This window comes from Salmo trutta, chromosome 20, assembly GCF_901001165.1.
Source record: "Salmo trutta chromosome 20, fSalTru1.1, whole genome shotgun sequence".
In the NCBI taxonomy this organism is placed as follows: domain Eukaryota; kingdom Metazoa; phylum Chordata; class Actinopteri; order Salmoniformes; family Salmonidae; genus Salmo; species Salmo trutta.
In genome coordinates, this window is record NC_042976.1 from 42,754,099 (window position 1) to 42,779,852 (window position 25,754).

Genomic DNA, 25,754 nt, shown 5'->3' on the forward strand with positions numbered 1-25,754 from the left:
ACTGAAAGTTGTACTGGATGCCAAGCTCCTACCATAGCTCAGCAAAGAGGGAGAGCTTTTCTTCTCAGCTTGTATGTTTAGATAAGAATAGGTCTGTATGACTTTGCACATTAATAGTGCACATCTCTTTACTTTGAAAGCATATCTCTCACATTCTTACACTTGACTTGGTTACTTCATCCTACACTAGGGAACTGAGAACGCATCACTAAACCAGGATGCCACAGTGGTGCTGCACGCAAGCGTCTATGGAAGGCAAACAAGTCGTGATGATGTACATTGCCGGTAAACTTGCTGACTCATGACAAGATATATTTTTTACACTTTATTTTTTAAATAAATGTACTTTTCTAATTTTTCCATCACATTAAATTCCCTTTTATACTTTAGTTCTTTATTGCTTCACAAATATTAAGTTATCCACAAAAATAAAATAACTTAGAAAATAACCATGATCATCGAACATGAAAAATAATACATTTATAACAAATTGCATATAGCTATGTTATATCCCCAAAATACAAGTTCTCCAGAACAAAATGCATGTGCAAACTAAGAATCTGCATCAAAATAACCTGTGCCAATATACCAGTAACACATAAGTTTTTTAAACACAGACACAATGTGTTTGCTCATAATAATTTACCCTGACTGACAAGGTATTTGATGAAATGCATTTTGATATATTCTATGGGGAAATAATCTTTTTCATACTAAAACACACAACACAGACAAACAATGGACCTATTGGCAAGCAAGGATATATACAACCATATATTTGCATTGAGTTTTAACCATTTATCTGTACAAATTCTAATGGTGGTTTTATGATAGTTTTATAACATTTAAACTAAATTGAGTCAAACCTATGAGATAATTGTAGTGCTTTATTACATTGACTATATCGTAACAGTTAGTAGTGTGAAGGTAGGGCTATAGATTACCAGAGTTTGCAACCACTAACTGTACCAAGAGCAGCACAGACCAATTGGCCCAGTCTTTTCATTGTCAGCTCCACCATTGCCCTCAGGCTGTCCATTCTGTATAACTACTCATGTCTCTATCACTTGACCCTCTGTCTTCACAACTCCATCCTTACAATAGAACACCCGCAACCGTCAACATAGTCCACATTTCCTTTCTTTTTACCAGTATGGACAAATATACTTTTCTGAGGCACATGGTAGCCATTTTGTAGATTGCCATATTGAATTGGCACATTTTGTAACCTGAAACATTACTAAACAACCCATATGAGTTAACATCATTAACTTGTGGCTCTGGGTATAAAGCAAGAGCAGACATAACATTCTGGAACAACCTCTTTCTTTCATATATCTGCTGTTCATTTTCTTCTTCTTCTTCTTCTTAAATTACCGGAATCCCAGACAGTTGTTTTACATCTATAGATAACAAAATCAGCCATTTGTCATTTTCAGAACCCTAGTTTAAATTCATGAGTGCTCAGTTATTAATATTGTCCATAGTATTTCACTATCTTTAATCTAAAAACACTTTCTGAGATGAAAGGCAGTGCAGCTCCAGATGCTCTGAACTATGGTGGTTGGACACATGCTGTGCACACTCTTATTGTACACCTCTTTGAACTGGTTATATTCCAGTCTTGTTTTCGTGCAATCCATTCTACTAATGGAAATGGCAGTCCATTGCAAAGGGAATGGGTGTTTTGCAGTCTTTCCCTGTTTTAAAAAAAGATATATTATTTAATTTCTGCATTTCTTCATTTGCAGACACTGACCCACTCTGTTATTCGACACTCTTCGCAGACCACGTAACAGCACCAGTGGAACTTGCAGTTGCATCGTTCACTGCGGGTTTGCTGTAAGATGTTATGTCCTCGCCCGCAGCAGAGGCTTTCACAGTTGTCCATCTCTGGACTCGTCTTGTTACAGATCCTCCCTTGCGTTCCGGCCGAGTCGGACCGCAGATCCCTCTCGCAGAAGTCCGGGGACTTCTCAAAGTAAACCAGCTCGTTGAGGTTGGATCTGCGTCTGTGTGTGGGGTGGTGGGCATGCTCCAGCTGGCCCGTGTTCCTGTTGTGGGCTTTGATGAGGGTGGCTATGTGGAAGCGCTCCTTGAGCAGCGAGCCTACCGCCCTGAACTCTGGTGTGACTTGCCAGCAGGTCTTCAGTTGGCAACTTCCTGATGTCCCGTGGCATTTGCATTTCCGTCTCATGTGGTCCATCACCACCTGCACAGAGAGGAACAGGGAACTGCACGTTAGCATCCTCCTTCATCCCATCCTGTAGTAGGACACATGTTCCCTCATCAAATTAGGCAAATCATATAGACTGTGATTAGACTCCTCTTTCATTCCACAGCTGTTAACATTTATCACATAATTGTCACTACAATAATTGGCTTAAGTGTTCATACAGTAATGTTCAACAGAAATACACTTTATTTAAACTATGTCTCACTCTAAGGTGGTGGAACTCCCTTCCACTTGATCCTGGCCCCTGCTCCTAACATGGGCTGTGTGTGGGTGCTTTATATTGCTGAGTGACCAATTAGGCATCAAAAGTATGTATGTATGCACTAGCCTGCTATTGAGACGTTTTTGCCTGGAATAACTGATTCGAAGAAGCTGTACTGTAGTAGTGCTCTTTCAGGACAATGCCAAGTTCACATCCCGAATGAGGATGTCCCTCCCACACTCCCAGACCTCCCATTTTCTCAACAATGCACTCATCTGTCAGCCTGAGTTATAAACTTTTAGATCCAATTACCAACAGGAAAAGGGGCCACCCTCAGCACTGACAGATGCTCCTACACCCACCCCTATCAACAGTGCAAAGAACAAACACACACCTTCAGCACTCCCACATTCTACTCTCTCCTAGGCCTCTACGTAGCTGCCCTGGGACACACACACACATAAAGATGTTCAAAACCTTTGAGAGAAGTCAAGTTTAGTCTGTCGATTGCTAAAGGATTACGTTTCTACTACTACAGTATGTGAGGGAGTCAGAGCTAAAACAGGCTGAGATGAAACTGCACTATTTCATGTGCAGGGTTCTCTTTCTTTGTTTTGAGATAGAATCTGATGAAGAGTGAGGAGACCCTGAAACGTGTTTTCCCTCGGTCGAAACGAGTCGAAACCCACTCTATTATTCAGCTGTGTTCTGATCCATTAAACAGAGCGCTCTGACGGTTTGAGCCAAGGGCTCGTCTTAGCCACTCTATGACTAAAGGTCATTTTGAACAGTTGCCAAAAGCAGATATACTTTGTGGAGGAGCATGAATTCTTTAAGGCTTGGGTTTGCGTGCTGTGGGTTTCCATTCCAGGGCCTCTCGTATGTGTTCCCATTGAATAGAGAGAAAGTGATATTCTGTGTGAATTGGTAGAGTGGGAGAGTGATAAATGGACCCACTTGAGTCATCCATTAGGAATGATAGGGAAAGAGAAACAACACTCTTGATCTCACTGGGGCTGAAGCTAACAACTATCGATCACAACCCAATCAGACCACCATCACAAACCTGGGGAAATACTTTCAGCTTCGTTTTAGCTTCGTTTTTACATTAGACCAACTTACGTCCCTGAACTGCATCCTTCTGGCTATATATACACCCTGTAATTACGCAACAGTATCCCACTTAACCCTTTAGATACACACTGAACTGGCCGGTCTAATTGTATCCCCTACTGTAGTTGTTTTCATAAATTCTCATAATCAACTGTCTAACTAGTAGGTTTTCTATTTACCACAACAACAAAAATCTGGACGAAGCAATATCCTGAAGCCTGTACGCGGGGGACACAAAAATGACACACTCAAATGAGAGACGGCTGAAACCAAAACTGGCATGAAACCTCAGAGCTGTCACAGTTTAGGAAATGGGACCTGCCTGCTCTTACCATAAGTGACCCGTTCTGACATGACTGCGGTGATGATGATCAGATCAGGAAGATTGTTCCCTTTCCTCCAAGCCGTGTCCCAGGGTGCACCTGGGGGCATGAGCTGAGTCGACGTGGGTGTGCCTGCGGCACCGGGAGGAAGAGTGTGTGAGCCGCTGCCGAGCTGAGCTCTCCTGGAAGTGACTGCCTGACGAGAGACGCTGATATGGCAGTGATTTATGGTGCCCTTTTGGAAGCGGAACTGACTGGGTTTTAGAATCTCACTCATAGGCCCAGAGGCTAGACAGGCCCGGGAGGGGAGAACAGAGAGCAGAGTACAGGAACTATCTGATGGTCGTGTCTGCGTCTGCCATCCATTGATTAGCATCTCCCAGGCGCCCCAAATGGCGCCCTATTCCCTATGTAGCGCACTACTTTTGACTGGAGCCCTATGGTCTATGGGATACACAGTATACATAGGGAATAGGGTGCCATTTTGAACGCAACCGTAGCCTCGTTACACTGCTAATACTGCCTGTCTTGTACAGGTCTCACTCTACAGTGTATTCATACAATACTCCCTCATGTTCACAAAGCATATTATACATGGTAACTGTCAGATATAAACAAACAATACTTACAATATTTAGCAAAGACTGGTACCTCGGTATTACAACTGTATCGTCTTAGAAAAAAACTGCATACAAGGATTCTTTGGCTGCCCCCATAGGATAACCCTTTAAAGAAACCCTTTTGGGTTCCAGGTAGAACCTCTTTTGGGTTCCATGTAGAATCCTTTCCATATTAGGTTCTACACGGAACCCAAAAGGATAGTTCAAAGGGTTCTCCCGTGGGGACAGCCGAAGAAACCCTTTTTTTCCCTAGCGTATCGTCTTGATTTGAATACCCTCATACTGTATGAGGAGGCGTTCATGTCCAACTACACATGGTCATAACCTCCAAAGGCCTCTGTCTCAGCACTTTGACTGTCAGTCTCAATGAAAACTGTGGACTACATATGTAGGTCTTATAAACTAACATTGTAGTTATGCAAAGGGGGAAAAAAAACTTCTTCAGAAGTAATTGCCCTCAAATTCATTGGCAGACCACTGTTAAAAACACACATCTGGGCTGTTTTAATTGGGGAAGAGTGAGACAGACTCCTCTATAAACCAGCCCCAGACTGAGATCAAATAAGACATATTGGTAGCAGATTAGGACCACAGGCAATACTAGGTATTACATGGTGTACAGAGCGCTTAAACACTTTGCTATGTTTGCATCCCAAATGGCTTCCTATTCCCTATGTAGTGGCGTTTGGGACGCAAACCATGTTCCTACCTCTATCAATGGCGTGTCTGTTTAATATTGTCATCATGCTTAATCCCCTATTCCTCTCATCCTTTTTGTGTCATAATTATTTTTGATTGAATAGTCTATTAAAATGTTATGGCCTAAATGACTTCTGTTGACTGTCTTGTTTGTAGGATTGTTACTGGTATATTGTCTATCTTCAATGAGATTTAGAGTACTATAACGACTCAATGTTTAGCAAATATGACGTTAAGTGATGAAGTTAGCTACATCCTGTGGGTTATAACTTAGATATTCGTGGGCGATAAATCTGTCCTGGAATGTCAAACGTCCGTTTTTACGAACAAAGTAACATTGCACACTGCTTTATGTAGTTCATTTCAAAGACACATAACCATAAAGGGACACAAAGCCAAGATTTCAAAGAATATAAAGAAACCCGCAACACGTTAAGTTTCAGCATCAAGTAGGGTCATTTAAACACGTCATCGAAGAATGATTCAAACGAGGCCACACAATAACTGACAGTGAACAACGATTTCATCGTAAAGTAACAACCCAATGAAAACCGTTCGCTACACAACAATCGCATGCAGTATTACTCTCAGTTAATCGTACACAACATTCACAGATCCAATTTGGGCCCTTTAATAAAACGTTATTACACCGATAGCTTCCACATGCTGGGCCTTAAACAGTGTTGAGCATTTGTTGTGGTGGTGCCCCTGTGAGACCCTAGACCAGGGTGGTGAAACTGATCCACTGCCCGGCCCAATGGAACGCTCCCTCTCCTTAGATGCTACGAATCTCTAATGGAGATCCAACAGGCCACCGTAAACGCTTCATAAAGGCCAGACCAAGCAGTCACAAGGCCCAGTCAATGTGCAATAAGCTCTGCTACATACGAGCGAGAGAGAGAGAGAGAGACCTCATTAATGAAAATATACAACATAAAAGCAGAGCGCTGATATCTACTTCCAGGCACATTGCTCGTAGCTGGGAATACAGACGTGCTATGTGAAATAATGCCATCATTTGTTGCGGCTGTGCTGGTCAAATTGAGTGATTCCAATGAAAAATGTAAGCGAAAGGAATTTACAACCCTTGCAAATGTTTCCATGTTATCGACAGACACTGTAAACATTTAATCACGCAGCGGGAACTTTGAAAACCACGTTCCAATCAATCATCACATAATTATACACGACACACTGCTGTACACTAAACATTTGCTTAAAATTAACTCAGAGAAAATTGTTGGAATGAGACGGATGTGCTTTGGTTAAAAAATTGATTTTTTTCTGGGCGCTTTTCTCCCCTGATCAACTTCTCTGAAATCAGTATTTGGGGGGGAAGGAAGGGCGAATCTCTTTCTACTTTCCGTCGTGTTTGATGTCTAAAATCTTTCGCTGGGTTTAAACATCTGTTTCCAAAGAGCCAACAGCCACTAATTAGAGCTTTTAACAAGACTGAGCGTCGTGACAACCAGAGGGTGGGCATGAGGCGACATGTATACCCCACTAAAACCGCCACATTCCTCTATAAAAGACAGCTCCTTTTTAAGGGGAGGGGTTGGGGGAGGTGGAGGAGGGTGGAGGTATTATTCGAGACCTCACCTGTCAGTGTTTTCATTTTGATTGGGGGGGGGGGGGCTTTCTGCTCTGTTTGAAGTTATCAAGGTGCTGCTCTGGCTGTGTTCTTCTAACGATGCATAACTCCATGAGTCATACTGTACCTCTAATGTCTCCGTACAGTGCTTTGGTGTATTTCATTTGCACCTTCAGTTGTTTTCTTCCCCGAGCTTAGAACTCATTAAAGCATTGATATATGAAGTGTGCTAAGAGAACTGCACTCCACATACTCAGTGCATTGTGCAACCTGACCTGAGAGACGACTGGCAGATGCACAGACTCTGCAGCTTTGAACGCAACTCTGGTCAAATCTGTATCAAAACACAGGTCAGATAATGTACACTGAGTTCATTAAAACTGCTCACAATAAACTGCATATACATTCCAGAAAAATGTCATTGTGCCATACTGAAATACATTCGATGATAAACTTCCTGTTAATTACACAGTTGCAACTGTTGGACAGGGTAATTGGATATCAGCTTGGATAGCTTTTGTTTCAACCAGTGCGTGTGTTAATAGTTCCGGTTTTCTTGGCTCTCCTTCAAGAAGCTGTCTCCAAAAGCGGTTTTGTCAGTTTCAAAGCATTTCCCAGTAGCAGCAGGTACATTTCTAGCACAACCAGCTATTGTTGCCAAATAGGCCTCTTGTCAAAAACAGAGCTTCAATGTGCCCAAAATATGAATCTTCCCTGCAACTTATCACCCTGATTGTCAAATAGATCAAAAGTCAGTAGCTAGCTACGCCTCTCTATCTTCCCTATGTTGATATACTTTTGTCATAACACTGCAACTTCCTAAAACAAAGGGGTGTAACAATGATCATATGTCATCGGTCTTGTCATCCAACTAACAACATTAGTCTTGTAGTATGTAACATAGAAACTCTGAAATTTTTAAGAGGATTACATTGACTGTAGATTTAGAAATGACATTCGTTTTTTCAATGTATGTCATCTGATTTTACAGTATATCACTGGCCAAGAAGGAAATCATTTCATGGCTCATTGTGCCTATGCTATGGACACACGAATGGGTCACTGCGCAGGGCAGAGCATGGCTTTATTGCCGGCCCTGCTGCACATGAAAAGCAGGACAATCATCTGTCTCTTTTTCTCTCTCTCTTTTTCTTTTTTTCTCTCTCTCTCTCTCTCTCTCTCTCTCTCTCTCTCTCTCTCCTTCCCTGGCTGAGTAACTCCACATTTGTGTTTTGTCTGAATAATCAAGGAAACCAGAAGTAAACGGATGAAAAGATACAAGACCAAATTACTCGGGAGGAAGCGTTGAACAATGTGAAATTTACTGCTACTTTTGTGTATGGCAACAGTGCTGCCTGGGAGTGATCATCTACAGTAACAATAGGTAGTAGTAGTAGTAGTAGTAGTAGAAGTAGCAGTAGTAACAGGAGCATGAGCAGGAGTAGTAGTAGTAATAATAGTAATAGTAGTAGTAATAGTTATAGTAGTAGTTGTATTAATAGTAATATTAATAGTAGTAGTAGTAGTGGTAGTAGTAGTAGTCGTAGTAGTAGCAGTAGCAGTAGCAGTAGTAGTAGTAGTAGTAGTAGTAGTAGTAGAAGTAGCAGTAGTAACAGGAGCATGAGCAGGAGTAGTAGTAGTAATAATAGTAATAGTAGTAGTAATAGTTATAGTAGTAGTTGTATTAATAGTAATATTAATAGTAGTAGTAGTAGTGGTAGTAGTAGTCGTAGTAGTAGCAGTAGCAGTAGCAGTAGTAGTAGTAGTAGTAGTAGTAGTAGTAGAAGTAGCAGTAGTAACAGGAGCATGAGCAGGAGTAGTAGTAGTAGTAATAATAGTAATAGTAGTAGTAATAGTTATAGTAGTAGTTGTATTAATAGTAATATTAATAGTAGTAGTAGTAGTAGTCGTAGTAGTAGCAGTAGCAGTAGCAGTAGCAGTAGTAGTAGTAGTAGTAGTAGTAGTGGCAGCAGCAGTAGGAGCAGGAGCTGTAGCAGTAGTAGTAGTAATAGCAATAGTAGTAGTAATAGTAATATTAGTAGTAGTAGTAGTAGTAGTAGTAATATAAATAGTAGTAGTAGTAGTAGTAGTAGCAGTAGGGGAAGGAGCAGTAGCACAGGGAGTAGGAGTAGGAGTAGCAGTAATACTAGTATTAGTAGTAGTAATAGTAGTAGTTATAGTAACAGTAATTGTAGTAGTAGTAGCAGCAGCAGTAGGAGCAGGAGCAGTAGGAGTTGTATTAGTAGTAGTAGCAGTAGCAGGAGTAGTAGTAGCAGTAGCAGGAGTAGTAGTAGTAGTAGTAGTAGTAGCAGTAGTAGCAGTAGCAGCATTAGGAGCATGAGCAGTAAGAGTAGGAGTAGTAGAAAGTTGTAATAGTAGCAGTAGCAGTAGCAGTAGCAGGAGTTGTAGTAGTAGCAGTAGCAGTGGCAGTGGCAGTAGCAGTAGCAGTAGCAGTAGCAGTAGTAGTAGTAGTAGTAGTAGTAGTAGAAGCAGTAGGAGTAGGAGTGGTACGTAGTAACTGTAGTATCTCAACATTTCTATTGTTAACTATTTCCTATTTGGGCACTTTCTCTTCTCTGCTTATTTCATAAAACATACTTGACTAACCCAAAACCAATCCCATGCTCCTGCTACTCTTCCTGTCATCTGGAGCAACACAAATCTGACTCATATTATCCAATTAGTCTAACACCAGACCAATAACACCATGGCAACCCCAAGCATCTGTCCACGAAATCAACTATACGCTGGGAAAATACCCGTGGAATACCATACTGATGTTATTCAATTCATCACTTATGGTATCATAACGTCAACCAAATTAAACTAGAGTTAAGGATAACCATGTTTTTTCAGAAGGAAACTGTCAATGTTTACGTTCGAATTCCAAACCACTGCTATATAGCCATCATAACCAGGCTTCTTTATTAGCCAAATGCTACACTGGCCACAGGAACACATAAGTAGATTAAACTGAGCATGCACAAATTGCAAGATCCCATAGACAGGAGAACTGCCTATGTTGTCCACAAAAAGCACAATGAGGCATCTTGCTTTGAAACGTAACAATGATAGGAAAATGTATATGGTGAGGGGTGGTGACGACACCTTCGCTGCCAATAAATGTCAGCTATGACATTTATTTCATATCAATCCATTAACAATTCCCTATATTGATATCTGAAAAACCATACTAAAACTATGAGTACTTTCAAACAACATACGCAGCTGCTTCCATGGTTGTTATTGTAGGCTACAACCGCCTGATTACGAACTAAGTGGGAGAGGAAGCCTGGCTCAAAAGACCACAGATGCAAGGCCATTGCATCATGTGGAGAAATCAGTGAGTAATCTGTATTGATAGGTCACTACTGACAACCGAGCCAATAAAATCAGAGCATGTGCCTCAAAATGACGTTATCGTTAGGACTCGAGTCGTAATCCTCTCATTTTGTACCTGCATTAATGTGTCTTTTCCATTAAAAACTCCTCAGTGAACTAAGAATGTGCCCCAAATGGTGATCTAAGTGCACTGCTTTTGACCATAGCCCTATGGGCCCCCACAAACTAAGTCCTCGATACTCAACAGGTGGTCCACAGGCCGGATCCGGACCCAGAGAACGGGGTCAATACGGACCACGGATCCCGGCTAAAAAATAACAAATAAATTGGAACTCAGTCAGACTTCGACGTTTGGTATCATATGAACACACAAAATACGTGGCAAAATGGGCACAATTGCAGGTAATTAGCAATTTCCCTCCACCAACAAGAGGGGTGTGAACGGTTTGAAAAGTTTGGGGTCGCATGGGTTGCGAGGTGGGGGTTTGTTACTACGCATTCAGACCTTGCCACCTAGGAAATTTGTGTGACCGGACCTTCTCAAATAGTATTTTCTCTAGAGAGAAGAGAGCTGTACTGTGAACCCCTCTACACAGTCATAACTCCCACCACCCACCACGCCCCAAACAGCCCCCTTCAGTAGCTGAAACGCCTCCTCTCACCTGCCTGCCAACTCTGTTGTTGTGGAGCCTCATCCTGGCATGGATATCTTTGTAGGTCTCGCGCGAATCCAGGAATTCCCGAGAGAACTTCTCCCCAAAGTCCACATCGGGGCTGCAGCCTCCCCACTCCCAGGAGTCCTGAGACCCGGGCAGGTCTGCAGGGAAGTGCTCCATGACACCGTGCACCATGCCCTTCCCTCGGTGGATGGCCTCCAGTTGCAGCCGGTTCAGTTTGACGCGGAAGGCCTCCTCGTCGCCTCTCCGCTTCTCATCACAGCCGCACGCCTTCAGCTTCCCCATGGAGCAGGCGTTGGACACGGCGTGGACCACGCCCGCCGCTGCGATGGCGTATGCAAAAGCACTCTCACGGAAACCTGGGGGGGGGGGACAAAAAAGCAAGGGGTAGATAGAATCCTGCTGTACACCGTTTGATTCCTACTGCATATACAGTACAGTGCAGTAGATGACTATCTGTTGAGCTGAGGAGAAGTCCAATGAGCCCTGATGGGTTGATGACATAGACTGCAGTACCCGTATGAACTCCCGCCGTGCCTCACAACAGAGGCAGAGAAACATCTGGGACAATAGCAATTAAGCCCAAACACTTGCATGTCTCCAGGCTCAGGGAATGAAAGTGAACAGACCCCCACCATCAACCATCCTTTCAACACAAGGATCTGACAGTGATCATAAGCAGAGATGGAAGTGGCCGATGGTGGTGCAGAAGATATGAGCAGCGTATTGTTAATCCCCTTTAAAGCTCTCCCTTTATTGAGCTCTCCGGCATGTTTACAATTAGCCTGGCTACTGTTGGCAGCCGTTTGATCTGCCTGCCTTTTCAAATGGGGGGGATTCCGATTCAAGTTAAGCACGGGTAAATGGAAGGCAATTCCCTTTTTATGCATTTTTCTCTCAGTGCATATTCTGACCTTGAACCTAAGCACGAGAACAGCATGCTACTCAACCGCTATTCGTTCGAGGTGGAGATCAAAGAAATGAAGGTGTAGCAGCGGTGTGTCTACAGATACACTGTATTCTGACCTTCATTTCATTCCCTCATAATTCCACCACCTTAACGCACAAAGATTCCATGAATAAGGTCGAGGGAACCTACCGGTTCCAAAAATAATCTTCTTTATTATTTCCTGATAGAAATAACAGCATTCTCCATGCACTGTAATGTATAAATTGATAAGAGCTATTGATAAGAGCTAGGTAAATTTGTAATCTATTTGGAGAAGGGGATTGTAAATACACATACTGTACAATGCCTTCAGAAAGTATTCATACCCCTTGACTTATTCCACATTTTGTTATTACAGCCTGAATTGAAAATAGATTAAATATATATTTTTGCTCACCTATCTACACACAATACCCCATAATGACAAAGTGAATACGTTTCTAGAAATCTTTGCACATTTATTGAAATTGAAATACAAAAAAATCTAAATGTACATAAGTATTCTCACCCCTGAGTCGATACATGTTAGATTCACCTTTTGCAGCGATTACAGATGTGAGTCTTTCTGGGTAAATCTCTAAGAGCTTTGCACACCTGGAATGTACAATATTTGCACATTATTCGTAAAAATAAATGTCAGCCATTTTCAAGTCTTGCCATAGATTTTCAAGCCGATTTAAGTCTAAATTGTAACTAGGCCACTAGCCTATGTTGCTTATGCCTAGGGCAGGGACCTGTCCCACGGACTCTATATACATGTAATAATTCCACACATCTTTGACAGTGGATCCACACGTGTGTAAGGTGATTCTGAGGGTTCTTCTCCAGTTGTGCTAGAGAATCTTAACATTGTTACACCAAGTTAATGGGACTAGACTTTCTCTGTCCAGTGCTCCCCATTTACAGGGTAACAGGGTATCATACAGAGTATCTGTCTATGCTGTACTCTCCTTAGTGCCGGTCAGACTTAATAGCCTGCAACCATGACTCCCTGAGTTCCTGTAAAACCATCCCTTCTCAGAATAACTTACTGAAGAGAAATGTTGTGTTATTAAACAAACATTTTTAAATTGTTAAATTCAAGACTTTAAAGGGGCAATCCGCAGTTGAAACATCTATTTTTGGACTTAATTAGTGATATGTACCCATTGATTCTTGAATAATATAACTTAGTAATGCCTCATGAGCTTAGATAAACTGGCATACCCGATAAGAACACAAAGAATAGGCTTGTTTTGCTTAAATGTTTGTAAACAAAGTAAATGTAAATAAACACTATAGCCTCAAAACATGGTTAAAACTATAATTTGATGTCATGGATGGTCAGTCCTTGCATCCATAGCTCTGTCTATGAACTTGAGAGAGGTTGCATTTCTCCAGACCCAACCTTCAGCTTTTTACCGAAACAGGGGCGGGATAAACGATTTGAGATTGTTTCAACTGCTAATTTGCCCTTTAAAGCTTACAGTTTGATTCAAAATCTTACAGCCAAACAGCCCTATTTGTCACTATTGTCGAGATGCTCAGTTCGGCCTCCCGAGTGGCGCGGCAGTCTAAGGCACTGCATCGCAGTGCTTGATGCGTCACTACAGACCCGAGTTCTTCAACTTTCCCGAGGCCTTCGCCTCTCCCGAGTCCGTACGGGAGTTGCAGTTATGGGACAAGACTGTAACTACCAATTGGAGATCACGAAATTGGGGAGAAAAAGGGGTTAAAAGTACTACAAAAATAAAAACATTTAAAAAAAGAGATGCTCAGACCCAAGTCCTAAACTGGCCATGACCCCAGTTCAATGCAGATTTGAGCTTGATTCATTAGACCTTTGAAAGCTGCCTCACCTCTGTCCCCTTTTTTGTCTACCTTAGATGGAGCACATGATTAATGAAAAACTGCACTGTTCAATCAGGTGTGAACCGGTAATGTCTGAAATTTGCACTATTCACAAAACATGTTTAAAAAAATGCTACCATGCCTAAAAGAAAAGCATCCAAAGGGTTTAGGCAGGGGTTCCAAAACTTTTTGGGGCCGCGACCCCATTTTGATCCCCCATAAAATTGACGACACCACCATGCAAAAAAAATTATGGAATCAACGGCCAATGTTTACTTTTTTAATTGGGGCTATGACAGTCTATTACAAATCAGTCTGACAGTACTTTTGACAGTATTGAAATGCATCAGAAAGGTATTGGGAAGTATTCAGGTAATAATTTTGTATGATCTTCTTGTATGATCTTGTATGATCTTGTATGATCTTCTCCCCCCAGTCTGATTTAGTGCCTGGTTTCTTCTAATGAGGTTTGTGGCGATTGTAGAGGGAAACAGAGAGTTATCTTTCAGTGATTGTCATAATATTTTGGATCGTAGCCCTTTCCTGCAGTCGATGACCAAAAGTACCATCTTTGGCCTCATGGTGGAATGTTAGTAATATTTTTCCTAATTTCATAATGAATAAAGATTATTTTTTAAATACTACAAAAATCAGGTTTTTCTTTGTCAAATGGTTTTGTTATATTTCAGTCTTCTGTGAAGTATTTAAAGTGTAATATTGGGATGCAAACAAAAATTGAAAACATTTCAACTCTATATCTGACATGGTACAGGTATCTTCTTTTTTTAAGCTCATATCCATGTGTGAGATGTATACTTGTGTTTCAAAGTAGATTTGTTTAAGACTACCAAGAATCACTCTGTGTGGCCCTGATTTAGCCCACTGCAGTAAAAGGTTAAACAATTCAAAAGATAGAGCCACATTTGTAGGAAGAAAACAGAAACCGCTCTTTACTACAAACGCATCTAGCAGCTATTGGAGGTTACTGATGTAACCCTGGCTCTATGAACCAAGCTCAAATTATATATATTTTTTTCAAAACTTTCTCTCGCGACCCCATTTTCAAATCAGGCAAACCCACATGGGGTTGCGACCCGTAGTTTTGGAAACGCTGGTTTAGATACATAAGATATAGTCGATGACGTTTCATTGATCATCCCCTATTCACTCACACGCACACACACGTACGCGCACGTACACACGCATGCAGGCACGCACACACAGAGTACTTTTTCTCCCTCTCCATCTTGCCATGATTCCATGGGGGGCGGAGGACAGCACTTAGATGCAGTCCAGAGACACAGACATGAAAATGCTGTTTTAGATTTCCTCCCAAGCAGGCTGAGGCGAGAGACCTGGAACAAATCAGTCTAACAAATAATTTAAAATGAGAGGCACGCCCGGCTGAACTGATGGCTGAGGAAGTGGGAAAATTAATTAAAGATTAAAGAAAACTGTCACTTTGTCTTACAGAAACCAACTAAACAGGTTTATGTATTGCCACTGAGAGTTGGGAAAGTGCTGAGAGCAAATTCACAGCACTTGCACTGGCAGAGAGTAAAAGCATTAGCCAGGTCTCGAGAAGGCTCACTTTATGTGTCTCATTGGCTTTTTAGCTTAGCTTTAATTCCCGTTAATGTAGAAATATGGCCCCATAAAGTATGTCAGAATTAATCAACAAGCAGATATATGTTTGAGGTAAAGAGGATATGACATCCGTTTCCTGTAGTAAAATTAGATATCCAAACAAACAATTAGTTAGGGCATGCATAATATGCTGCATTTGTAAAACCCACTCATAAAAGCATCTAAATAAACTAAGACTCACATTAGCTTAATAGCTTTATTTCTGCCATCGGGCTACTGTACTTACTGTATGTTTGTTGGTGCCCAGTTCAAATAAAACGTAGTACAAGAAAATATATTTGAATGTATCTGCAACTATGTAACAAAATATTCATTCAGTATGCATTTCTTAGCAGATGAATCACCTCATTTAAAAGTGTCTGTTAATATCTATCATTTAGAGTTTCTCTGCCTCAGGCAAAACATACGCATCCATAACCAAATGCCAGAAAACCAACAACTCTTCCAATAATAATAATGACAAGCAGCTTTGTGAGTCAGCGTGTGAAGTGAATGAGTAAAGGAGACCTGTGGTATATGCCCCAAAGGGTACCCTATTCCTTTTATAGTGCAATACCTTTTACAAGAAGGGAATTCTATAGAGAATAGGGTGCCATTTGGGATGCAGGCGTGGTAATCAGAAGCACCCTTTTTAACTAAGGGGGTTCCCTACCCCGTACCTTCTGTAAGGTGACTCACCTCGTTTGAAAACCACACTATCGTATGGGATCTTGTTCCTGGTCTCCAGGCTGGAGCAGTTCCACCTGTGTCCTCTGAACTGGTGCTGGCACTCATGGATGGCGATCTGGATCCCTTGGATGGCCGAGGCGGTGACGTCTGGGTTTCTCATGCACACCTCCAGTTGTCTGCGGTTCAGTCCAGGCAGAGTCAAGCACACGGTGTTGGCGTTGAGAATGGGGTCAATATTGGGGATTTTCAGCCCGAGAATCTCGTTGGAATCTACCCTGGAACACAGAAGGTTTGATGTTAAGGTGTGCCTTTTCTGTAGTGCATGATTGATATTTCTGTGCCCTGTAAATCATGTGTAACAGCCGTCATTCACAAGACAGGAGTCAGGTGTTTTACAGTATTACACTTCTGAGAGTTTATGGTTGGAAATTGCTTCTGACAAAATTGACTCATGAAGCATTTGAAGGTCTGAAAGCGGTACATTGTACAGTGGGGAAATAAAAAATATTTGTTGAATTATTATTTTGTTATGCATTCTTAAATATATTGCACACACACACACATATATATACACACACAGACGCACACTAACTCACTAACTCACACACACACACACACACACACACACACACACACACACACACACACACACACACAAACACACAAAGGCATGAAGTTCATTACATCAAATTCCATTTGTGCAATCATTCATATTTGCTGAGTTGTTACTGTAATCATAGTATTGACCAATAAAACATGTATAAACATGTACCAATAAAACACCAATAAAACAAATTTTGACCATGTCTCAAAGCACTCTGTGACAACAAACTTGAAATCTTGCAATTTGGTTCTGAATGAAGGGGCATGTCACAACAGAGGATGGAACCACATGTTGGCAAGAATAAAAAATAAACACGTATCCCACAAGTGTGTGATAACTTTTCAAGTTAATAAAAAATCCTAGAAAAGTACTTGGGAACACTTATGTCTATTATGATTGAAATGTAGTCTATCTGTGATATAGCATCCTGATCATAAATACATATTGAATAACTCTTTCATTCAGTTTTGGGTTATTACAGTATCTAAAGTAGCTACCTACACTGACCCAACATGGAACAAAGCCTGTTTTATCTGCAATATTATACTTATTATGTGATTTATAACAAACCGAACCCCTCTAATGTTAGACAAACAGGATTTGCAAAGCTAAAACTTGTTTTGAGTTATTTATTGTACAGTGCTATAATTGCACAATATGATTTGCAAACAAGAGCATTGCCTATAATGAACCTGACTGCGCCTTCACAGGCCAGGTTAACTGTAGCTAGGTTATGTAATTAAAACACACCTGAATAGTGTAGCAACTGTACAAATACTTCCGATATAAACTTTATATAAACACTGGCACAATTATCTATTTAATTAACTTATGAGTAAACCTTGAAGATGAATAGCTACATCGGTGAAAGTAAACGGCATCCAGCTACTATTCAAATAAATGTTCAGGTAAAATATTAAAGTAAGTAAATTCAACTTCTCAACTCACCTTTGATTGAACAGAGTGATAGCCATCAGAAGACATATTAGGCGGCAGAATGAGAACTCCATTGTGTGGCTCGCTTTTGACAAAAGATACGTGCAGAGATAGAGCGCGTACAACAACTTTTATGTCCCTCTAAAATCTGACAGCTTTATCAAAGTCTCGTCCACTCCAGAGTTCCCGGAGACGGAGTTTGAGGATGACAGGTCCTGGGCTCAAGTGTGCATCTGATTTGAGATCTGATAAAAGGCAGGCAAAGTGCTGGATGTATCCTAACTACTGCAGGACAAGTGATTTAAAGAACGAAAAAGCTTGACTGCACTTTCTTATAACTTATTGAATGAAGATAAGTTTGGAAGTGAGTTGACTGAACACTCTTTCACGCTATCTCACGTCTGCGCAATTGTACGATAGCTCCGCCAAGATATAAGCATTGGGATACATCCGAAAGCAGTGGGTGTACTAACGCGCACTATCTTGAGTCTCGTTGACTTGTGATGTTTTTCTTATAGCCTACTGATAGCATTCTAAACTACAACACTTAGCACTTTGCCAGCCCACTTCGACGTCACTCAGAGCAAAGAAAAGCGGCAGAAAGAGCGCAAGTGTCTTGTTAGGGGATATGGAGATTCCCAGATAAGAGGTCTAAATGGGGCAGTCTGGGACAGCAGCAAATACTTTTAGTCCTCTTTTCTTATGAGGATGATGATGAGATTGAGGATGATGATACAAAAAAAAAAGTTAATTGACTTACTTTCAGTCAGATAATGAGTTGACATGGGAGTGATCAGACTGCACTTTTGTGAATACTATTCAATAATACTGTTAATAAATATGATGACATTGTAACTTTTCTTCCTGACTAGAGTTACTTTATAGTTGTTCAACCCTAATTTGAATGTCCATTGATTTATTTTCCTAACAGCTGTATTGTCTAAATACAAAGTTTTTCCAAGCCACGTGATGACGCATATTAGGCTTTTAAGAGAGCGGGTGGGATGAAGAAATGAAACCATATAACCTTTAGCCACTGCCATCAGTGTAAAGTGCACTCTGACGATGTGAAGTCACAACCTGAGTTCATATGGTCTGAACCTCTCTACTTGACCGGGAGTAGATACATGGCAATTGTCCCACTGTCTGCTTCATACTACTGCAGATAACCACCACTGTGAGCCATTACGACTGAGTCACAGTTCTGCTTAAATGACTCACTTATTGCTTTCCTCACGTCACATACATTACAATATACACATTTCCTCTCAGAGAATGAATAGCAAAATGTTAGAAGCTCAAGAAGAAAAAAAAAATACTGCTTCCATCTGGTGTGCCGTGGGGTTTTGCCAAGAAGATCTGCAGTCAGGACTCTAACACACAAGGAGACTAATTGTTTCCCATTGTTCACTGGGGAATCCATTTGCTGTTCATTTAAATTGATCGGTCCCAAGTCAACCAAGGGTAGGTTAACTTACAAAAAATGTGTTGTTTTTCTCAAATGAGTCATGGCAATTAGTTTCCTCAAGTCATTTGAGTTAAAACTTAATATGCTTTACAGTGTCCTGTCCAGGGACCAACCATGGCTATTTTCTACCAATAGCATGTATCTAAAGGCTTATACAGTAGATTATATCATTATATTATTATTCTATTACTGCAGTTGACACTATATTCATATTTCAGGATAGGCACTATGAATTCACCAATATGAAAATTCACCAATATACTTTCTTGTCAGTTATAATTACATTCCAACTTTTCTGTCCACCTACCATTCTCTTGAAGTTAAGTAGTTGTGCTTGTATTTATGTCCCTCATTACAAATTTACGACCAGTCTCTGTTGGGAGAAGCCCCTTGTGTTCAGAGGCTCAGAGGAGAGGGGGGAAAATCTGCCATGAATTTGATTGAAAGGTTGTACTGCATTGTTGCTCAAATAGCAGAAGGGATGCTATGGTAACTCTTGCTATCAAATGAACATCCCTTTTCTAAGAATTTTCTCCCTTCCAGTCGAAAAATGGACAGACGGTGAAAAAACGATCATATTAGAATAGAATAACGATATTTTTCCCAGAGGGAATTTCAGTTTCCCCTTTTGTGAAAACGCTGCTTCATTACTTTTGTACTACATTACAACTATTCACAGTATTAATAGGGATCAATCACATTTAGTGAATATATATATAGAAGAATAAGCCATTCTACTTGTTGGAGAATACCCATCTACACTACTGTACATCTCCATAGTAACAAACACTACACATATTGAGTGATTATGGTACAGTAAAATTCTGCAGAATTTGTATACAAATAAAAAATAAAGAGACTTACAGTGTACAGGGACACTTCAACGCTGGGGCTGAACTTTTTTAGTTCATGAAAAGCCAAGACATTATAGTTCTAATCATGTTTATTGAAACTGCACTGTTCAACAGATGCATGGTGCCATAGAAAGTTTAGGCCGATCTTGTTGTTCCTTTGTATCTATGTCGCAATCTTCTGGGAGGAAGAACAGAATGGCTTTCAATTAACTAGTCATTGTGGGACTGAAAACAGTTTGGGGATGAGTGGAACTTTATTTTGGACGGTCTTAACAACTCACAGAAGGTACACTAATCTGTCGCCTCGGGGAGGGTTTAAACTTTTTATGGGCTTTTGAAAAATGTGGCTTGTTTTGTTTTGATTATAGCGAAGAGAGTCAGAAGTGTGGTGAAATGATGCAGAAAGAGTGTGGTGTCTATGCAGTGTATTTATCTGGAAAGGGCATGCTGGAGGTCAGGCTGAAATAGGGTGTGTCGCAAATCACGGTCCTGTGGGCCCTGGTCAAAAGCAGTACACAACATAGGGAATAGGGTGCCATTTGGGACGTAGATTGCCGCTCTCTGCCTCTCTCTAATGTCTGACATGCATAAGAGCACAGGAAGATACAAGTGCAGTCCTTCATGTGACACTGCCTTTTGTTGTTCCCATGTTTCCATGGGAAGACTATAAGTGCTTTCCCAATGGCACCCTATACCATTTATAGTGCACTACTTTAAACCAGGGTACCAAAAGTAGTGCACTATATAGGAAAAAGGGTGCTATTTGGGTTGTACCCATACTGACTGTAGAATGTGTGAATAGCTACAGTTGAAGTCGGAAGTTAACATACACCTTAGCCAAATACATTTAAACTCAGTTTTTCACAATTCCTGACATTTAATCCTAGTAAAAATTCCCTGACTTAGGTCAGTTAGGATCACCACTTTATTTTAAGAATGTGAAATGTCAGAATAATAGTAGAGAGAATGATTTATTTCAGCTTTTATTTCTTTCATCACATTCCCAGTGGGTCAGAAGTTTACATACACTCAATTAGTATTTGGTAGCATTGCCTTTAAATTGTTTAACTTGGGTCAAACGTTTTGGGTAGCCTTCCGCAAGTTTCCCACAATAAGTTGGGTGAATTTTGGCCCATTCCTCCTGACAGAGCTGGTGTAACTGAGTCAGGTGTGTAGGTCTCCTTGCTCGCACACACGTTTTCAGTCCTGCCCACAAATTTTCTAAAGGATTGAGGTCAGGGCTTTGTGATGGCCACTCCAATACCTTGACTTTGTTGTCCTTAAGCTATTTTGCCACAACTTTGTAAGTATGCTTGGGGTCATTGTCCATTTGGAAGACCCATTTGCGACCAAGCTTTAACTTCCTGACTAATGTCTTGAGATGTTGCTTCAATATAGCCACATATTTTTCCTGCCTCATGATGCCATCTATTTTGTGAAGTGCAACAGTCCCTCCTGCAACAAAGCACCCCCACAACATGATGCTGCCACACCTGTGCTTCACGGTTGGGATGGTGTTCTTCGGCTTGCAAGCTTCCCCCTTTTTCCTCCAAACATAACGATGGTCATTATGGCCTAAAAGTTCTACTTTTGTTTCATCAGACCAGAGGACATTTCTCCAAAAAGTACGATCTTTGTCCCCATGTGCAGTTGCAAACCATAGTCGGGCTTTTTTATGGCAGTTTTGGAGCAGTGGCTTCTTACTTGCTGAGCAGCCTTTCAGGTTATGTCGATATAGGACTGGGTTTACTGTGGATATAGATACTTTTGTACCTGTTTCCTCCAGCATCTTCACAAGGTCCTTTGCTGTTATTCTGGGATTGATTTGCACTTTTCTCACCAAAATACATTAATCTCTAGGAGACAGAACACGTCTCCTACCTGAGAGGTATGACAGCTGTGTGGTCCCATGGTGTTTATACTTGCGTACTATTGTTTGAACACACGAACGTGGTACCTTCAGGCATTTGGGAATTGCTCTCAAGGATGAACCAGACTTGTGGAGGTCTACAATTTCTTTCTGAGGTCTTGGCTGATTTCTTTAGATTTTCATATGATGTTAAGTAAAGAGGCACTGAGTTTGAAGGTAGGCCTTGAAATACATCCACAGGTACACCTCCAATTGACTCAAATTATGTCAATTAGCCTATCAGAAGCTTCTAAAGCCATGACATAATTTTCTGGAATTTTCCAAGCTGTTTAAAGGCACAGTCAAGTTAGTGTATGTAAACTTCTGACCCACTGGAATTGTGATACAGTGAATTATAAGTGAAATAATCTGTCTGTAAACAATTGTTGGAAAAATTACTTGTTTCATGCACAAAGAACATGTCCTAACCGACTTGCCAAAACTATAGTTTGTAAACAAGAAATTTGTGGAGTGGTTGAAAAACGAGTTTTAATGACTCCAACCTAAGTGTATGTAAACTTCCGACTTCAACTGTATCTAGATACATAGAGCTCATGGAGTTACAGTGTCTTTACATCCGTGAGTTACAAAAAGACTGGGGACACAATGGACTTTGGGAAAGTTGCTGTTGTGAAAACCGAGGCTCCCTCTTCTGGACAGTAGAGTAAGACAGAATATAACCTAAGCCATTTTGGGATATCTTTCATCCAGAATGCAGTCCACAAATTAGTAACGTGAAATGTTCTTGGGAAAAAAAGCACCGATTTCCACTATTCTATTTCATTCTCTTCTATTATTTGTGTATTCAATTCAATTCAATTCAATTCAATTCAATTCAATTCTATTCAATTCAATTCAATTCAATTCTATTCTATTCTATTCTATTCTATTCTATTATTTTCTGAAGTCTTGTGTCTGGGTATCCTCAAGCTATTCAAAGGCATCCCATGACCAGGTAGTTGTTTGTGGTTTGAACAGAGCATTGAATGTGGTATTAATTACTGGAGGGCAACGAGCAGGGAATCCTCTGTGCTGGGGTTTACCTAACAGCTGTCTCAGGCACTCTACAACCCATTGAGGAAAATCTGAGCATCACTTATTTTCTTTGCAGCTTGAATTAATCCTGGGTTTCCCTAATTTGACATAATTACACTATGTTTGCGCGCTATTGTTATTGTGTAAGAACATCTGCGTGAGCAATGCTGGTGATACAACCAGAGAGGTACGCAGGGTCGAAAACATAAGAGGTACAATAATGTTGATCTTTATTGCTGGGCAATTACGCAAAGAATTGCAGTATAGTAGCTGGCCAGATGCGTAAGTATTGTAACTGAAATGACAAACACATGCGCGCACGCACAGTCTCTCCGAGCTTTGCTCTGTTGTTGAACAGTGGGAGCTCTCTCTCTCGCTCTGCTGTAGACGGTGGTCTCTCTCTCTCTCTCTCTCTCTCTCTCTCTCTCTCTCTCTCTCTCTCTCTCGCTCTCTCTCTCTCTCTCTCTCTCTCTCTCTTTCCCTCTCTCTCTCTCTCTCTGCTATAGACAGTGGGCTGTGCTGACCCGACCATCTGGACTCTGTCTCTCTCCACGGCTTCCTGTGAATCATCCACCAACGTCTTGTTTATCAAGACAAGGATCACATCAAAATAAGGATTGGCACTTTTACAACTTTAGGTAAACTGCACAGAAAGTGCAGAAAGTTACCGGAGGAAGGAGAAAGGAGTCGCTCGAGGCATTATTGCTAAACAATCTGAGGAGAGAAATGGGTTGGAGATGGAGATCTGAAGAGATGCTATGCACGGGCTTCCTTCAAAACGACCTCTAAGTGGAGTGGTCTCAGGTCACAGAGATGAAGATAAGGATGAGAGAGAAGACAGTGGTTGCGTCTCAAATGCCATCCTATCCCCTGCACTACTTTTGAACCAGGGCCCATAGGGCTCCTCTGGTCAATGTAGTGCACTATATAGAGAATCAGGGTGCCATTTGGGAGGCAACCAGTGAGTGCACTGAGCTGACCAGGCAAAAACAGATTACCGGGGCTTGCCAGTGGCCTTGAACAGAGAACTATACTGTAAAGTATTTGAAAGCCCCATAACAGTCGACAAGAAGCTCCAAACCCCGACGAGTTAGTGTTGTAAGTCAACCCTCTTGCAATTAACCAGCTGTTTCACGACACAACATTTCGATGAATTGTCTTTGAAGCATGGTACGGCGGGGAGAGAAAAAAAAAACACCCTGTTCAAACATCGCCATCTTGTGTTAAAAGATCATACCGTCCTCTGAGCTGGCACTGCATCTTGCTGCTGATTTAGTATCTTTAAAAAAAGGTTTTAACATGGAAAGGTGGAACCTGATCCTAGTTAAGCCCAGCTACTCTGAGACGCTTGGTACATACAGTCCCGGGACTCGATAAAATTGAACCATATATAATAAACATTCAACAAGAAGGCTGTGTTCTAACAGAGAAATCAACATTTGATTGCGGACATAGGCTAAACAGCATTAGGAAATTCCCGTACGGAGTGTTGGCAAACAAAAGTGTTTATTGACAATGGAGGGACTGTCCTGAAGCCTGTTTTCTGTTGAACCGGCATTGCCAAGTCCAACCTAAAACAGCAGGTTCCTCAATCACTCCCCGACCAAGCAGCAATTTTTTTTTTACTGTGAAGGATAACAAGGTCTACTTTTACTACACAGAGAGTTCATCCGGACAAAGTAATGATACACTGAAGGTAATTGCGTTACTCACGTACTCTATTGCCACCTACCTTGGTGGGCCCCTCTCAGTCAGTCCACCGGGCAGACAACAGCTGAACTTCCATCTCCAGCGGCACGTCTCTCTCGTAAATATCATTGCTTCATCCAAACACTGTGCTCACACATGACTAGAACGGAGGTTTACACTATGTGGGTTATAATTAGACTGATTACGATCAGATCAAACCTCACACAACGCTTGGGAATAGAGTCGAGAGCATCTCAGTGAAGATCAAGAGAGGTTCACAGAACATTATGGGTGTTACATAACCTATAACAGTTACTCTTGCTCTTACTCTCTCCTTTGTTCCTGGTCAAGATTCAAGCTGACTGACAACAGAGAACGATCTCCCCAATGAAAGGAGCCAACAAGAAGAGATTCACATCTAAGTCGTGAGAACTGGCTTTCAATTGTTCTCATGTGAAAAGTTACACTCTGTGACAAACCTGCATCCCATATCGCACACTATTCCCCATTTAGTGCATTACTTTTGACCAGAGCTATGTGGCCCCTGGTCAAAAGTAGGGCTGTAAATAGGGAATAGGTTGCCATTTGGGACATTGCCAAAGGTTCCAGTATCTAGAATATGCACCTTTAATGAGAACCTCTAAGCTCAGTGACTAGACCACCGGGAGTTCATTCATCATTGCCCTTATGATAGTCAGACATTACCCCAGGAGGAGTCATATTGGTCTGATTGATCCAAGGAAATGTGTCTGCCTCATGACATATAGCCACTTAGAGTGGCAGGCCTTCATTAACATCTCTGCGTGTTTTACAATCAACGGGCAAAGGCAGACACATATCCGAATACACCGCATTCCTCAGGGCACTGTTCGGAGGGAGACGTGGAAAAGTACACCTCTCCATTGAAAGACGGCAGGCAGGCAGGCAGGCAGAGAGAGGCAGCCACAATAATACCAGGGCTTCTATAAATCTATCCACTGTCTATGCAGTTCCTCTGGCTTTACCCACGCTGAGCCGTGGCAGCTTGAGGAGAGAGCGCTCCTGGCGCTTTCCCTGTCTGTGGCCTACCTCTGTATTAAACACTGCTGGCTCCACTGAAACGTGAATTCCTGGAAAAAATGAACTTGTGTCAACTTGCAAGGCTCAAACTAATACAGCAGGATTCTTTTTTTTTTTTACATCATAAATAACTCAAAACAACACATTTTTTGTTGGGTGGCAAAATGATATAGTTGAAGCAGAAGTGTTGAAAATATATCTTCCAGAATGGTCATTGGAAGGGAGTGAGGTGAAACCCTCCCGCTGACCCAGTATGAAGACAATTAATATGAATAACACTTACACAATGTGTTGAAGGTCAA

The 25,754-nt window shown here is 41.3% G+C and overlaps 1 protein-coding gene across 2 annotated transcripts; it reads right to left on the bottom strand.

Annotated features, from left to right (window-relative positions):
* Positions 1–312: 312 nt before the first annotated feature.
* Positions 313–24,626, bottom strand: LOC115156103 (protein Wnt-10a). Of its 2 annotated transcripts, none has more exons than XM_029703403.1 (4): positions 24,437–24,626; positions 15,908–16,173; positions 10,789–11,162; positions 313–2,212 (listed from the first exon to the last, which is right to left on the bottom strand). In XM_029703403.1, the coding sequence occupies exons 1-4, from the start codon at positions 24,520–24,522 to the stop codon at positions 1,742–1,744; spliced, it is 1,197 nt and encodes a 398-aa protein (XP_029559263.1). In that variant the 5' UTR covers positions 24,523–24,626; the 3' UTR covers positions 313–1,741. The 2 variants fall into 2 exon arrangements, with proteins under 2 accessions (XP_029559263.1, XP_029559264.1); XM_029703404.1 differs by lacking the exon at positions 24,437–24,626 and adding an exon at positions 17,451–18,232.
* Between the last annotated feature and the right edge of the window lie 1,128 nt (positions 24,627–25,754).